The sequence below is a fragment of the Engystomops pustulosus genome, chromosome 8 (genome assembly GCF_040894005.1).
Source record: "Engystomops pustulosus chromosome 8, aEngPut4.maternal, whole genome shotgun sequence".
Taxonomy (NCBI): Eukaryota; Metazoa; Chordata; class Amphibia; order Anura; family Leptodactylidae; genus Engystomops; species Engystomops pustulosus.
Genome location: NC_092418.1, coordinates 85,969,797 through 85,984,782, shown reverse-complemented (window position 1 = coordinate 85,984,782; position 14,986 = coordinate 85,969,797). Strand labels below are relative to the sequence as shown.

Here is a 14,986-nt window from a genome sequence, read left to right as displayed (position 1 = left end):
GGGTTTGATGCTATAAAATTGACAGCTGTGCAATACAGACATCACACATCTGTGAATGGCTTTGATTCACTTCTCCGTGTAGTTTCTTTTGCACTGTGACAGCAGGAAAGTAAACTAAATACACCTGGTATAATTTTGGTTGATGTGACCTGCATAGAACCATGAGATGAAGTCTTACAGGGGTTGTCCAATATCACCAACGTAAGTGAAGGACCCCGAATAGGGTCACCCATGTTGTACGGTCACATGGGCAGCAGGACTTGGTACTGCCTGTGCCACCCCCCCCCCCCCGTGTCCTGGTGCCTTCCAGCAGATGGAGGGGGTTTGCAATTATTACCGTCTGGAAACAATAATAACCTTTACTCCCCTTTGACACCTCTTTTACATCCTGTTTTCCACCAATTCAGGCACAGATAAAAAAAACATTTTCACAGGCCCCACTTTTCCTGGGAAAGCTGTCAATAAGGAGCATGGTTTCAGCGATGTTTCCAAGCCCAATATGGAAATTACACTCCCCACTGTCAAGTAGGAGGACTGGAGAGGAATAGATAACTTGACTCCGCCCACTTGACAGTAAAAATTCAAAACTAACATCATTGATTACTGGGGAATGGTGGGGGCTTGAAATGTAATCCAAGCCGGTAATAACAGAGGCACTTCATAAAGGGTGCACGGAATTGATGGAGGTCGTGAAATATCCTCTTTAAAGGAATGGTAGCATGATAAACCATGGACACTTACTCTATAGATCCATGCACAGTGACTTTGGGAATCTTCTTATATTTGTTATCCATGGCCTCCTTACTTATAAAAACAATTCTGACTTCAGAGGCTGTTACACTGTCCTCCCTGCTCCCTCAGCACTTCCCCTCGCTCTGCCTGACATAATCAGTAGAGGGATTTACAGCACATAGCAGAAGGGGAAGCTGTGCGCCTGCACAGTGTAACAGCCTGTAAAAATAGAGCACAGAGGAGCTCTGGCAACACCCCCAGGAGCCCTCAAGGCTTGTAAGTATAATTTTAATAGTAGATTTTAGAAGGATGGAGACCATCAATAACAAAAAGATTACCACAGTCACAGTGTCTGGATCTATGACTTAGTGTCCCTGGTTTATCATGATGGATTTTGATGACAGATTTCTTTTATTACACCGTCTATTAAACCGTACCTGCAATTGTCATAGTGATGGATAAATATCATTTATGAAACCAAGTATGCCAAGAACAAACATTTGGATCTGCTACTTTAACCTCTTGATTACTGCCGCCCATCACACAATATAGGAAGGCACAGGGTGGGGCGAAATCGAATGTATTATACAAATATATTATTGTCATTTGTGCATATACATATATATGTAATAAAAAATAGTACTGCAAAGACAATGTCATCACTCATTATCCAGATTCCCCACCAGCATGTCCCTAATGCATGGGAGAAAACCCACCCAATCATGGGAAGACCCCACATACACAGGTGCTATAGGACAGAGAAACTAAGATGTCTGGACACTGGGAGGGTCTACTGCTATCGCCTATATGGCAGACCCAGAGAAGAGAATGGAGCGGTGGACATTGATGTTAATTACTGCTCCTTTCACATGGGGGGCTCCAAAGACCTCAGTTCTTGAAGGATCTGCAACAATCATAAAAGGAATTTGTGGGAAAACCCCTTTAACCATACGTGGAGTAGATTTACTCTTCATACCTAAACATCAGCTACTCACAGGCTCCTATTCCAGCACAGAACTGTCAATTTTGTCATATTTACGCAGTTTATGTCGGCAGACACCAGCGTTCAGATTTGTCAGCAAGCGAATGCGTCGGTAGAGAGAGAGCGCCCGAGGTGCCTAGATGTCAGCTATTCGCAACGTGTTTCTCATAGAAGGACAACAAGGTGCCGGGAGAAATAATCAAACAGCAGTAAGAGCCGGGCGGATAGCGTTTCACCACGTGACTATGAAGGAGTTGGCAATTTAACCCATAAAGGAATTTATGCTTAGAAATAAATGACAGGCATGAAAACACTTGGTCTTACCTTGACTGGATGGCGAGATAAATAGTGCGGCGGAAGGATACCAGGTTGATCTCGGTTTTGTCATGAATGGTTACTTTATCTCCTGAAAAATACCGCACCAAAATGTTATTAAAATAACGTAATAAGGAAATCAAATTGTTGTTTTGTTTTGCAGAAGCCACAAATTAAAATACTGTACAGCTTATCATGTCTAGTCATCAAGGCAAACATGGAGCCTGCACGGAGATACCATCTTACAGAACTGCCGGCACGGTGTCTGCCAGTATATGCTGCCTTAGACAAACAGGGGACGCGTCAGAAGACAGCTCATATTTAAAGGGGTTGTCCAGCTTTACCAAATAAAAGTCACTGTATAATGGAAAGTTATACAGATTTCCAATATTCTTTCTGTATCAATTTCTAGAGGCTTTCAAGATCTCTGCTTGCTGTCATTCTTCCAGTAGAATTGAAAGCAGTTCATGGTCATGTGTCGGTAGCGCAGTCATTGCACAATAATCTGAGCTCTTACAGGATAAAGTATTGTAAACCAAGCACACTAGCCTACTGATGTGTACCCCGCCCTACAGGGGTATTGCCAACAAAAAACTCTTAAAATTATGTAAACTACCTACAAAGGCTCTGGTGTTAATGGAGCCTGGAGCCCCTCAGGGTCATTTGCATAATGCTAAGGCCATTTTTCCTTAAAAACAAGGGCATAAGAAGCTTTAAGAACAGATCCTGCCAGAGGGGGCGCACTGTTTTCTTATTAAGTGATGTGAAATTACCTGCATTTTACCTCACCAGCCAGACATTCCTGTCCATAAAATGGCCGCAGATGGAGAGTCATATGATCTTTGTCCATCCATGAATCGCCAGTCAGAGATCACATGACCCCCCATCTGCGGCCATTATATGGTCAGCGATCTCCGGCTGATGAGGTAAAAGACAGAAGGCTTCACTTTACATATCAAGAAAGCAGAATAGAACTAGAGATATAGATATCTCCATCTATGTGTGTAAATTACCTAATACCCTGTCCCACACGTAACAAAAAACATGAGGTTAAGTGGCCAACCCCTCAACCCCTTTGAAATCCATCCTGATAAACCAGGGACACGAAGTCATAGATCCAGACACCGTGACTGTGGCAATCTTATATTTGTTATACATGGGCTCCTTCCTTCTAAAATCAACTTTTACAAATATGCCAATGAGCCTGAAGGGCTCTAGGGGCGTTACCAGAGCTCATCCGCACTTCCCTGTCCCACTGTGTGCCGAAACTTCCTGCTGCAATGACACTTCATCAGGCAGAGGGAGGGAGAGATGCAGGAGCAGAGGGGGGAAACAGTCTAATAGTTTCCAAAGTTAAAGCACAGAGGGGCTCTGGTAACGTGTCTAGGAGCCCCTCTTGTTCATTAGCATAATATAATTTTTTATTTTAGAAGAAAGGCGGCCATAAATTACCACAGTCACAGTGCTTGGATATACAAGTAAGTGTCCTGGATGTAGGATACATAGCATAGGTCACCTCAAACCCCACATTGTGCCGTTTCTGTGTCACTCATCCTAAAAGTTGATAAATTACCAGCTGGGAGTTTTTATTTCCCTTTTCCCAATGGGTCTCTACACGATGTGGCACAGTCCACATCAATACGACATTGTAGCCACACCCAGTTGTCATTGTACCCACCCATTTCCAGGAGGAATAACAGATGAACATCATGGGAATAGTTATATCATGGAGAACATCACAATTTTCAGTAACTAGAGGCAGGCTGTGTTTTACACAAGACGTGTGGGGCGTGCCGCTGCTTTTTATGTAGGAATTAGCCTTGTTTTCCTAATCCTTTACGACCCCCTGTAAAGTGCTGAACCCCACCCAGCATTTCCCCCTTGTGTGTAATGTAGCGGCTCATGCCGGATGACGCGTTTGGTCCATTCTGTGACTATCGTACATTTGGAGTGGATTATAGGGCGGTGTATCAGGTGTTATGCCTGTACGGGGGGGGGGGTTCAGTATAATACGAGGTGCTAGACGGGGCAAACCTGAACAAACAGCCGCAGCGCAGCTAGACATAACCGTGGCCGGAAAAACTAAGTTGACAAAGTTGAGGCAGACAGATTTGTGCGGTGAGCTCATCTTTCTTCCACATTACCTCAGCTCCTGTCCTAATTTATCTTCTAATACTCCCGGTGCCAGTCTGCATCACACGGGCATTCCCTGTGCCACATGTCTTACACCCACCCAGACCTGCCAGACATCCATTTCATCAATCCCTAGCAGACTATTCATTTGTATTGGGTTGCTACCTCACCAGAACTACTTTAAATGATTCTGCTTACGTCTACTACACTTTTAATCCTGTTTTTTCCACGATAAAAATGCGCCATGAATCCCAATAATGTATTTAAATTTATGTACGGAATGGAATCATCCGGGGAACATTCTGGATATTAATCCTTCTGCAAATAACCAAACTGTTGACAGATAAACTAAAAAAGGCCAAAAATCTGAATAGCTAATTATTCTGTGTCCTTAAAGAGAAGCCATAGCCCTTCGTAGACAGATCTTAACTGCACAAGGTCTTTAACCCCGTCAGGGCACCCATACGACTATATACGTTCTATTCACACATACCCCGTACAGATTGCGCGTTTATAGAAGTCATGGAAGTGACCATCTACAAATGGTTTTAATCTTCTGAACCGTGGCACCCAAAAATACAATTCTGGTGCCATTTTAAAAAGGAGAAGCTCCACTTTTAAATATCAGGATTGTGTTCTCTAGCTCCCATAGTACCGGAAACATCCGCTATCAAAGTTTCTGGGGAAAAAAGAGGATTTCTCCATACAACTTTTCATTTCTGAACCTAACTTTACCATTCGAGATCTCTGGTTCTGTAGCACCTAGATAGACAACCATGGTCTATTAAAGGGGAGATTATCCTTATTTAATAGGACACCGGAATAGTGCTTCTTGGCGTCACGTTTCAGGAGATAAGAGCGCTTGACTTGAGCCACCCTCCAGACTATCAGCTATTAGGTAGAAAGCAGACAAAGCTGCAAAAGACACAATTTTACTGCTTTTTAAAAAAAAAATGATGGGGGAAAAAAAATTGTTTTTGTTAAAATTAATTTTAACAAGTTAACGTTTCAAAAGTCTTAACAAAAAAAAAAATACAAAGTACAAATTGTGGCTTCATTCAATGAGGTTCCAAAGATGATATCCTCCCGACCTCAATGCAGAACATGTGAAAAAAATGCATCGTCTACATAATTTTTCCCCAATCACGTTCACTTTAATGCTACCATATTGTGCTGTGGATTTTTTGCACCAAAATCAGAGCATAAAATCCACACAGAATCCACAATGTGTGCAGGTAGGGGGATTTCCATCTGGGACAGCCATTGCATATACACAGGGTCTCACTTTGCGGAAGAAGGTTATCCAGCCCCCATCTTAAAGGCTTCTGAGAAAAGCATGAAAAGAAAGGAATGGAAAGAGACAAATATTCGCTCTCTGGAGCAACAAGACAGAATCAGCCGCCTGCTCTTCTAGCGAAGGAAATCTCCCCTTTAGGCCAAGTTCGATAACCTCTAACTTATTTCAAAACCTTTCGCCGCACGTCTCCAGGACTTCTCCAAAACTGCACCTTCACTTCCCCGGACTATCAGACTAATACCCAACCTCTATGTTTCAAACGTGCTCTTAAAACCCATCTCTTTAAGCAGCCTATAACACTCGCTAACTGCATACACTGCATTTCAAGTTTCTCTTTACTAACCCATCCTATGTCCTCTTCCCGTGTTATGTGACAAACACCAGATATATAGCAGTGCAGTCCCTTTCACTTTGTATATAAGATGGCCGCTGACGGCTGGTTCAAGTAGCATTTTGATTTATTCAATTATTTTATTCTGTTCCCTATAATGGCCGGACCATTATACAAGCTATTATACCTTTTGTGTCACCCCTCATCCTCATAGACTGTAAGCTCTGTTGTCACCCCCTTATCCTCATAGACTGTAAGCTCTTGTGTCACCCCTTGCTACCCTCACACTCCACATGCCTGCAGGTAACACAGGGTCAGTATCAATTGTGAGCTTCTATTCACTGACAGCAAGCAAAGAGCTTAAGCTATTTAGAAGCACAAACTTCTGTGAGGTTTCATTTCGCCAAGGCTTGTTCTCGTCCACACAAATCTGAACTTCACCTTTGTATTATTTCCTTCCACAAGCCCACACTGTATGCGATGTACGATGAACGTGTAGGAGGAAGTTTAAATCCTGTAATTATCTTTATAAAGTAAAATTGTGCATGGGTTGAAAACCTCCAGCCGTTCATCATAAATAATACAGTAAAAAGCAGTCCACATAGGAGGTTCACCCTGCAGCAGACATTTCGGGGTCACATGCTGGTTAAGTCATGTTACAGAGCACTGCTCCCCCACTTAGTACCATCTCTATAGGACTGCTATTACACCGCCCGATGTTCAGGAAGGATAAAAGAGCCAATTAATTCTCATCTGCATTGTCTACAATAACGGATGCACAGAAGCATCCCTCATTCAGGAGTGCACAATAGCGATCATATTGGATAAAAGACGGATAATCTGGGATAAGGATGGGGGTATAGTTCAAATATGGCGACAGCTCGAACACAATATTCAGGATACAAAAGTATTAACTTTAGCTGAAAGCACCAACCTTCCTCCCCGGCCTCCTCTGCATTCTCATCATCCTCCTCATTTTCGCTGTCATCACTACTTCCCCCTTCTTCACCATCAGAATCACTGTCGCCTTCATCCAGAATATCTGAAATTTGGAGAATAACAGGAGACCGATCTATAAATTATGCAAAAGCCATCGCCAACTAAACAAGAACAAATTCTAAAAAAAATGAGGCTAAGTATATAAAAATATAGGTCCTCAATATAAAATACAACAATTTGCTGTTCACAGAAGACAGCTCCATTCTCTGTGTAGTGGTCAGAACAGGTTACTGCAGATCAGCTCCCGATCATAAAAGAGCTAGGCTGCAATGACTTTGTTCAACGACTCCAAATAGAACGGAGAAGTCTGCTACATATTCGGTTCCTAACATTTAAAACAGTTGATATGTGTGGGGGCTGGGTGTTGGCCCACAACCAATTCAATATTGGGATAACATACTACTCTGTCAGGGTCCAACCGATCAAGACAGCAAGACCAGCAGCAATTAAAAGACTGGGGATCCTGTGACTAATGGGTGGAGTGCCGTCCCATTCAGTTCTATGGGATCAGTCAGCGATAACTGAGCAGTGTGCTCGGCAGTCTTTGGCCACGCGCAGAGAACTGAATGGAGCAGAGTGGCATGGCATGGTGAATACCCTTTTTAAGTGCAACAGTTGTGGAAGGAGATTTTAGGCACATCGCTGCCAATCTGTTACTGCAGTTTTTTACAGAATTTTTCTTCACTGACAGTTAATATTTATAATTTAATTCCCTCTAGAGATTTAATGGCGTTGCTGGTGTCGGCTGCAGAGTTATTACACACGTTTCAGCAATGACAGCAAAATCATACTGGAGCTTTATTACAAATACACCTTGAATTTCCATTGTAAAAAAACGTGTATGAATCTCATCTGCTGGGGCAAAAAATACAGCGAGACATGTCCTGTACATCATCTGCAGATGACAGACCAGCAGCAGATGCGAATATAATATATATATATTATATGGTCTATGTATTAAATAGAACAATATTACATACCTTTTTTAATTGTCTTATACTTCTCTTCATTTTCAAGAAAATTGGGGTCCATCTTGAAGACATCTAAAACAAAAAAAGTTAAAATTACTATTATATTTTTTTAACGATTTTAAGATGCATAGAAGGCATAGGTTGTGTGGGAAAGAAGAATATAAAGGTAATTGATAATCATCTTTAGTGTCAACATGATAGAACAAACCACGAGGAACCCCTATTTTTTCCCTTTTACTCTCTGCTACTTTGGATGGGAGGAGTTGTAGTATGATAGTAATGCACATTGCTATATGATAGTATTGTACATTGTAATATGATAGTAATGTACAATGTACATACCGTATTTTATGTATAATGGTAAACATATAAAAACGTGACTATGTATTTCTTTTCATAGAATAGTTTTTTTTTTAAAACATAAATAAAAATAATCTGCAATTTTAAAAAAAAAATCTGACTTGCAAAATGTAAATTAAAAGCTACATTTTTCTTCTAACGTTTCTGATAATTTTTTTTTTTTTTTTTTTTTAAAGAAAGAATGAAAGAATGGAAACAGAAGTTCCGTGTCACAGGACACATTGCATATACACCGGAGGCGTCAGAGATTGAATGATTGCAGTATTCTGCTGTTATTGCATTATCTTGTGAAGTCTGCATGGAGAGAATACACAGAAAAGCACCAGGGATTTGTGACGGGGAAAGTTATCATACAGGAAAAGAATAAACGGCTGAGGAATAAGAATTCTCTGTACGACTGAAGGATCTTGATTTACACATTCACAGTCTCGTCAGTGGGGTGATGTGTGTAAGGTTGAGACTTACTGAGGACATCTTCTGGATTGTAGTTATCCTCCAGTGGAAGCATATGGGTAAACTGATCTTCCTCCTCTACCAGGTCCAGTCCTTCTGGGATAACCGGGTGATCTTTAAAGCCGTCCTTTCGCACTGCAAACATGACTTCAATCATATACTGGACACGTTTGTCTATTTCCGACTCGTGAAGGATATTCCGAAGACGTTCAAATATAGCTGCAGGGGGATAATAACACCTCTTATCAAAGAGAATATTCACACTGGACTTATCCCTCTTTGTACAATGGCTTTTGGTGGATATAGCAAACCTGCCAGCTATTTGGAAAGTGGAAGGTACAGCTAATAGTATAGCAATCAATGGCGGTTACATTAATTCTGCGTGGAAACACTCCATTCATTTCAATGTGAGGCACTCAAGATTATTAGTAGAGATATAGGTAAAATATCTCACCTAACAAAGCAATTCCAAGCAGCACGTGGGTCTTCAAAAAGGAACCTGTCACCACATTTTCACAAATAAAAAAACTAGTGACAGGTTTCCATAGAACTCCATTAACTGACATCCTTCTTTTAGCTAAAAAGTGTTTCCCTCACATTCCAACTCAGCATGTCATGTGACCAGGGTGACATCACAGGTGCTTTAGCCTCTTAACGGCACACAGTGCATATATCTGATCACATCGCAGTATCACAGGATAATTACAGCATGTGTCTACTCCTTTCCATGGCGACTGCTGTGATTTCATGTGATCAGATACATACATGGGGTAGACTGTGCAAATGTAAAAGGATCTTAGATCACGTCACCCAGTTCACATGACAAGAGGCCAATGATGTATCAGAGATAAAACTTAATGTTCCACGCAGCAGTAGTTGTGTAAGGCCGCATTCTCACGACCTTAAGGGGACTTATGTACTGGCGCAAGCTTGTAGCTTGGACGGCAATGGCCAAATGGAGCAATACCTCACACATTCGGCACTGTACCGTTCCGTACATAGCAAAATGATAGGACATGTCCTATCTTTCCACGTGTTATGGCCCGTACGCCGGGCATTTCAATGGAGAGGGGAGGGGTCACCCCTGCTCCTCTCCATAGTGGTGGACGTATACCGCCCGGCCGTAGTGGTCAGTGTGCATGCGGCCTAACACTTGTCAATCAGCAAACAAGGAGGTAGAGCAATGCAACTCACTCATGAATGTGCAGGGATACATTGGACTCCCAACAGGTGAGTTGCATACAAGTTTACCATTTAGGGATAACGGCAATGCTTATTAATAATAGTTTTTAATGAAGTATTTCTTTTGGTTGCGTTAATTTGCATGACCGGTTCTCTTGAAGGGAACTTACTAAATTAAAGTGCACTGTGCTCACAGAAGCCTCTGTAGTAATACCTGCACCATGTACATGTATACTAACACTAATATATACAAATATACTAATGTGAATAATAATGGTGTATTGTAGAAACAGTAACTGGTGACTATGATGCATCTGCAAGGTGTCACTTTTTACTAATGTATTAACGTAGCTTATTTTTATCAGCCATACTTAGTACATTATTATGGGAGCTGCTACAAAAGTATTTAGTGATATGTTTAACAACAGCCATAGGCAGTAACAGACTGAAGCCGGCATTAAGGTCCATGGGGAGTTCTCTGGACACTCTGAGCAGGAAGAAGGTGTAAATTAGGCTAAGTTCACACCAGCGCTACCCCCTTCCCCCCTTCTGGCATGCCATTCCGTAATTCAAACCTGCGTAATGTGTGTCATTATACGTAATGCAAACACGATGGAAGGGTTCAATTTATGTAATCCTATGGGGAATAGAAGGTGAATGGAAAACCTTCCACATTTATTTTCTGTTATGCTGTGGAAATAATAGTGGTAGTGTGCCCTAGGCTTATACATTCCCTATCATCATAGTAGTGATATATGGATGGAGTTTCCTGTTGAGGTATTTATCTATTATATGATCCTACGTGTCTGATCTGTGACGTAAATTAGGTGATTGCTGAAAAGAAATCCCTTAAGGTGCTGTGACACGATGAGTTCTTGGACCACCGTTTCAACACACTGAAAATGCATGCGTTTTTGTATGTTTCCCATGCGTTTGGCTGGTTTGAACCAGTTTTCTTCATTTCTAGAAGTGTAAATAGCTGGTAAACTGATTAAATACAAACACACGGCAAGTATACAAAAACGCACCGTGTGACAGCACCCTAAGACCTATTGCCCCCAGTGAGTTTCATACATCCAACTCGCATCGTGTGCTTGCTGGAACGTCCGGCCCAAACACTCAGCAACCAGAACTGAACAGGACGGACATTCCAAGCAAGCACACAATGCGAGCTGCACGCATCACACTCGCTTGTGGACAACTGCCTTACAGAATAAGCCAGGGAAAATTCTAAGGCTAAGGTCCAGTTCACATCTCCGATAAATCTTCAATTAATTGCATAAGTTATCTTACTATGAAACCAGGAGTGGAAGAACATGCAGAAGAGGTGCAGGTTTGGAAAGACTTGTTCTGAATGTTCCACCACGCCTGGTTTCATATTAACCGACCCAATTCCTAAAAAGTATGTTTCACAAGAAAACTAAATTCTAAAAACAGAAGTTACACATTGCATAAACACAATTGGGGGAATTGATCATAGTGCTGGTGTATGATGGAAGCCCCTCCAGCAGCAGATACAACAGGAGGCTTCGACCACCCGATTTATCCAGCAAGTGGATTCACCGCTGTACAATTCTGCACCAGGCCCTGCCGGTAAACACTTGCAGGCTAAAGGGAACTCGCAACCACTAGCCGTGCCCACTTTTGAACGCCATCCACGCCTGCGTGGTGCAGAGGTGGTGTGAAGGGGAAAATAACTGCAATAATTGCTGCGATTATTTAAGGGCTTGTACACAAAAAAAAAAAAAATGGCCTACAAGCCCAGATACATGTCCCCCGGTAGCTGTGTTTGTGTAAACTAAAATGGCAGGGATGATATACATCAGTAGGCATCCAATGCAAATGTGTTTTAGCCTGTATGGCTCTGGAGGTGGTCTTTGGCAGTGGTCTCGTCTCCAGCACAGAAAAGCAGCGCCATGTTCAGGAGAACGTTTGCCTCTTTCCCAACATTAAAATTAATGAGGAACGTAAAGTACCCACAAAGAGACTACACAGCAAGCACTTACCATTTATACCTCTGGGTGTTACTTGCGTTAGCTTAAGCCCGCATTCCTTTAAAAAACCAATAGAAACTTCAACGCTGTCATCTGTAGGTCTTTCCAAGAGCAGTGTCAGCATTTCCAGCGCCAGCACCTCATGGGCCTGAAGCAGGGAAGAGCAATAACAGGGAATGTGTTCACTAATGCAAAACCATCTTCTCAGCAGCAAACATCGTGGCCACAGAAAACACAGCGCTCTTCATATAAAAGGTATAAATACTCAACGGGAAGTGTGACCACAAAGCAAATTGTAAATAGAATAAAGGGACAAGGCTCTCTAAAAAAAAATCATCCACCTGCTCAAGCTAATTATCAAGCTGCTGACACAGCAATTTCAAAATGACTTTTCTTAGTTCTGTCCATTAAACCGTTTGAGAAATTCTCATTTTAAACCGTATGCTAATGAGGCAGTTGGTGCAAACAGGTTGTGTCCTCAGCACCAGGATCACAGCTATTCCTGCCTGGACCACTACCTGCTCTGTCAGATACGGGAGATTTGTCTTGTGAGAAGAATGGGGAGGCAGAGTAAAAAGAGGGAAGCGATATAGGCGGGAATACAATGCTGGGAACACACCCCGGGTACATCAATTGTCATTAGCATATGGATTAAACCAAAAATACTTTGGAAAAAGCATAATGGACAGAAATGATAAAAAGGTAAATTGGAAATTCACAGTACATTTCTCTATAACACACCACTAACAGATGCTTGAGGGAAGTAGTAGACCTAGCTTCAAGGGTGTTTTAAAGGGGTTGTCCGACACTTTACAAAAAAAACAAAGGTGGCTGGAGGGGGCTGCTTAAAAAAAACTAAACATGTACTTGCCTCCCGGCACCCTCTGGGCGTTCTGCGCTGCTAATGCTCCGGTACATGCCTCACGTAAACAAACATGGCCGCAGAAGCAGCACTGAATTCAGCTCCCAGCCGAGGTGGTCGGCCATGCCCAGCCTTCCCTATGCACAGCATTGTATATGCCAGACGGATGGGTGTTGGGTCCAGCTGGAAGCTGAATGTCACGCTGCTGCCATGCCCAGGACACCCGGAAGTACGTGTTTATTTTTTTTAAGCAACCCCTCCCCGGCCACCTTTGTTTTTTGTAAAGTCTCGGACAACCCCTATAAGAATCTCAATGGATAAATAATCGTTTCATCAACATCCGATAGTGGGGGTTGGCAAGAGCGATCAGATGGGCTTGGATCCAGATGGCTCTGTGTACCGCTTAGTGTCCGGAAGCTGCTGATGCAGATCTACTGATACAAATAAAAGCTTTCGGCTACAACTACAAAGATGCAACCACCTCCAGTTCTGTATTACAGACCAGAAGAGCCACATATAGGCCATCAATTACAATTGCTGGACAACCCCTTTATTGTTGGGGGGGCCAGAGTCATCACACTGCTTTCAAGTTGCTAATCAATGGACCATGAAATATTTGCAAAGATTTGTGGTAAAATGATGCTTCAAATAAAGAAAAAGAAATACAAGTAAATGACATACAAATATATTACATATACATAACATACGTTACAAAGATCTGACAGACTCACGAATATCAAAAAACCCCAAATGGTATAAATAGCAATACATACATAAACAATGATGCCCTCAAGGGACTTCAGATTAGTATAACTACTGGCTCCAGAACTAGGTGTCCCTGAAGTGTCACATCGCACACAACAAAACAATAAAGCTATAATTTAATTGCCAATTTCAGAACCTCAATATTTGAGAAAAGCCTGTGAATTTACATAATGTATCCTGTAGGGTCATCCTGCTAGTGGGAATATATATTTTATATATACACTAGTGCTCAAATGTTTGGGTTCACTTCGAAATGTCCTTATTTTTGACAGAAGAGCACATTTTCCTTCAATGAAGATAACATTAAATGAATTGTAAATACACTGTATACATTGTTTACGGGGTAAATGACTATTCTAGCTGCAAAAATCTGTTTTTTAATGCAATATACACATAGCTGTATATAGCTACCATAACTCCAGTGGTTTAACCCCTTAAGGATGCAGGGTTTTTTCTCTCATTTCTCACTCTCCGCCTTCAAATATCCATTCAAAAATCATTTTTCCGCAAACAGAGCTGTGTGAGGGCTTATTTTGTGCCACTGCTTTTTTTTTAATAAAATTCAGGACCTTGGGAAAGCATAGAGCTTCCTGAACTGTCCAGACAAGACTAGACTAATCAGCCTGGCTGGATGACTCATACACAGCAGCTGGGGGATGGTGCAGCGATTGATAAATTCAGCCTGTCAGGGAATACAGTGATTACATCATTCTCTGGAGCAGTGCATAATTAGGGTAACAAGAGAAGCGCCAAGCAGTCACAGGAACGACAGCCTTAATATCATAATTTTATAATTGTTTTTTCAACAAAACCACTCTATTCTGTGATTAAACAAGATATGTTTCTGCATCAGTATAGCTACAGTATTCTCAAGGTATGTTTGGTTCACAAGGAATGTAAACACATGGTAGATTTTATTTAACCCCTTAAGGACGGAGGGTTTTCCGGCTCATTTCTCGCTCTCCAACTTCAAAAATCCATAACTTTTTCATTTTTACGTGTACAGACCTGTGTGAGGGCTTATTTTGTGCGTAACAAATTTTACTTTCCCGTAATGTTATTTATTTTAACATGCCGTGTACTGCGAAGCTGAAAAAAAATTCCAAATGTGGAAAAATTGAAAAAAAACCGCACGTGCGTCACGTTCTTGTGGGCTCAGTTTTTACGACTTTCACTCTTCGCTCCAAATAACACGCCTACTTTATTCTTTGGTTCGGTGCGATCGCGGTGATACCAAATTTATATAGGTTTTATTGTGTTTTAATACATTTTCAAAAATTAAACGAATGTGTACAAAAAAGAAAAAAAATTTTTTGCCATCTTCTGACGCTAATAACTTTTTCATACTTTGGCGCACGGAAATGTGTGAGGGGTCATTTTTTGCGAAATGAGGCGACGTTTTCATTGCTACCATTTTGAGGTCTGTGCGACATTTTGATCATTTTTTATTTCATTTTTTATGTTATGTAAAAAGGTGTAAAAGTCGCATTTCGGACATTTGGGCGCCATTTCTCGCCTCGGAGGTCACCGCCGGCCGTAACCGTTTTTATATTTTGATAGATCGGGCATTTTGGGACGCGGCGATACCTAATATGTCTGTGATTTTTACT

General features: G+C 41.6%; 1 protein-coding gene across 1 annotated transcript in view; it reads right to left on the bottom strand.

The window, feature by feature from the left end:
* Positions 1–14,986, bottom strand: part of CWC22 (CWC22 spliceosome associated protein homolog) — a 59,053-nt gene that overhangs the window by 30,620 nt on the left and 13,447 nt on the right. The window contains exons 8-12 of the mRNA XM_072121585.1: positions 11,762–11,897; positions 8,586–8,792; positions 7,770–7,832; positions 6,725–6,832; positions 2,039–2,120 (exon numbers count right to left, since the gene is read on the bottom strand). Of these exons, the coding sequence (XP_071977686.1) occupies positions 2,039–2,120; positions 6,725–6,832; positions 7,770–7,832; positions 8,586–8,792; positions 11,762–11,897 (596 nt within the window). The remainder of the gene's footprint in view (positions 1–2,038; positions 2,121–6,724; positions 6,833–7,769; positions 7,833–8,585; positions 8,793–11,761; positions 11,898–14,986) is intronic.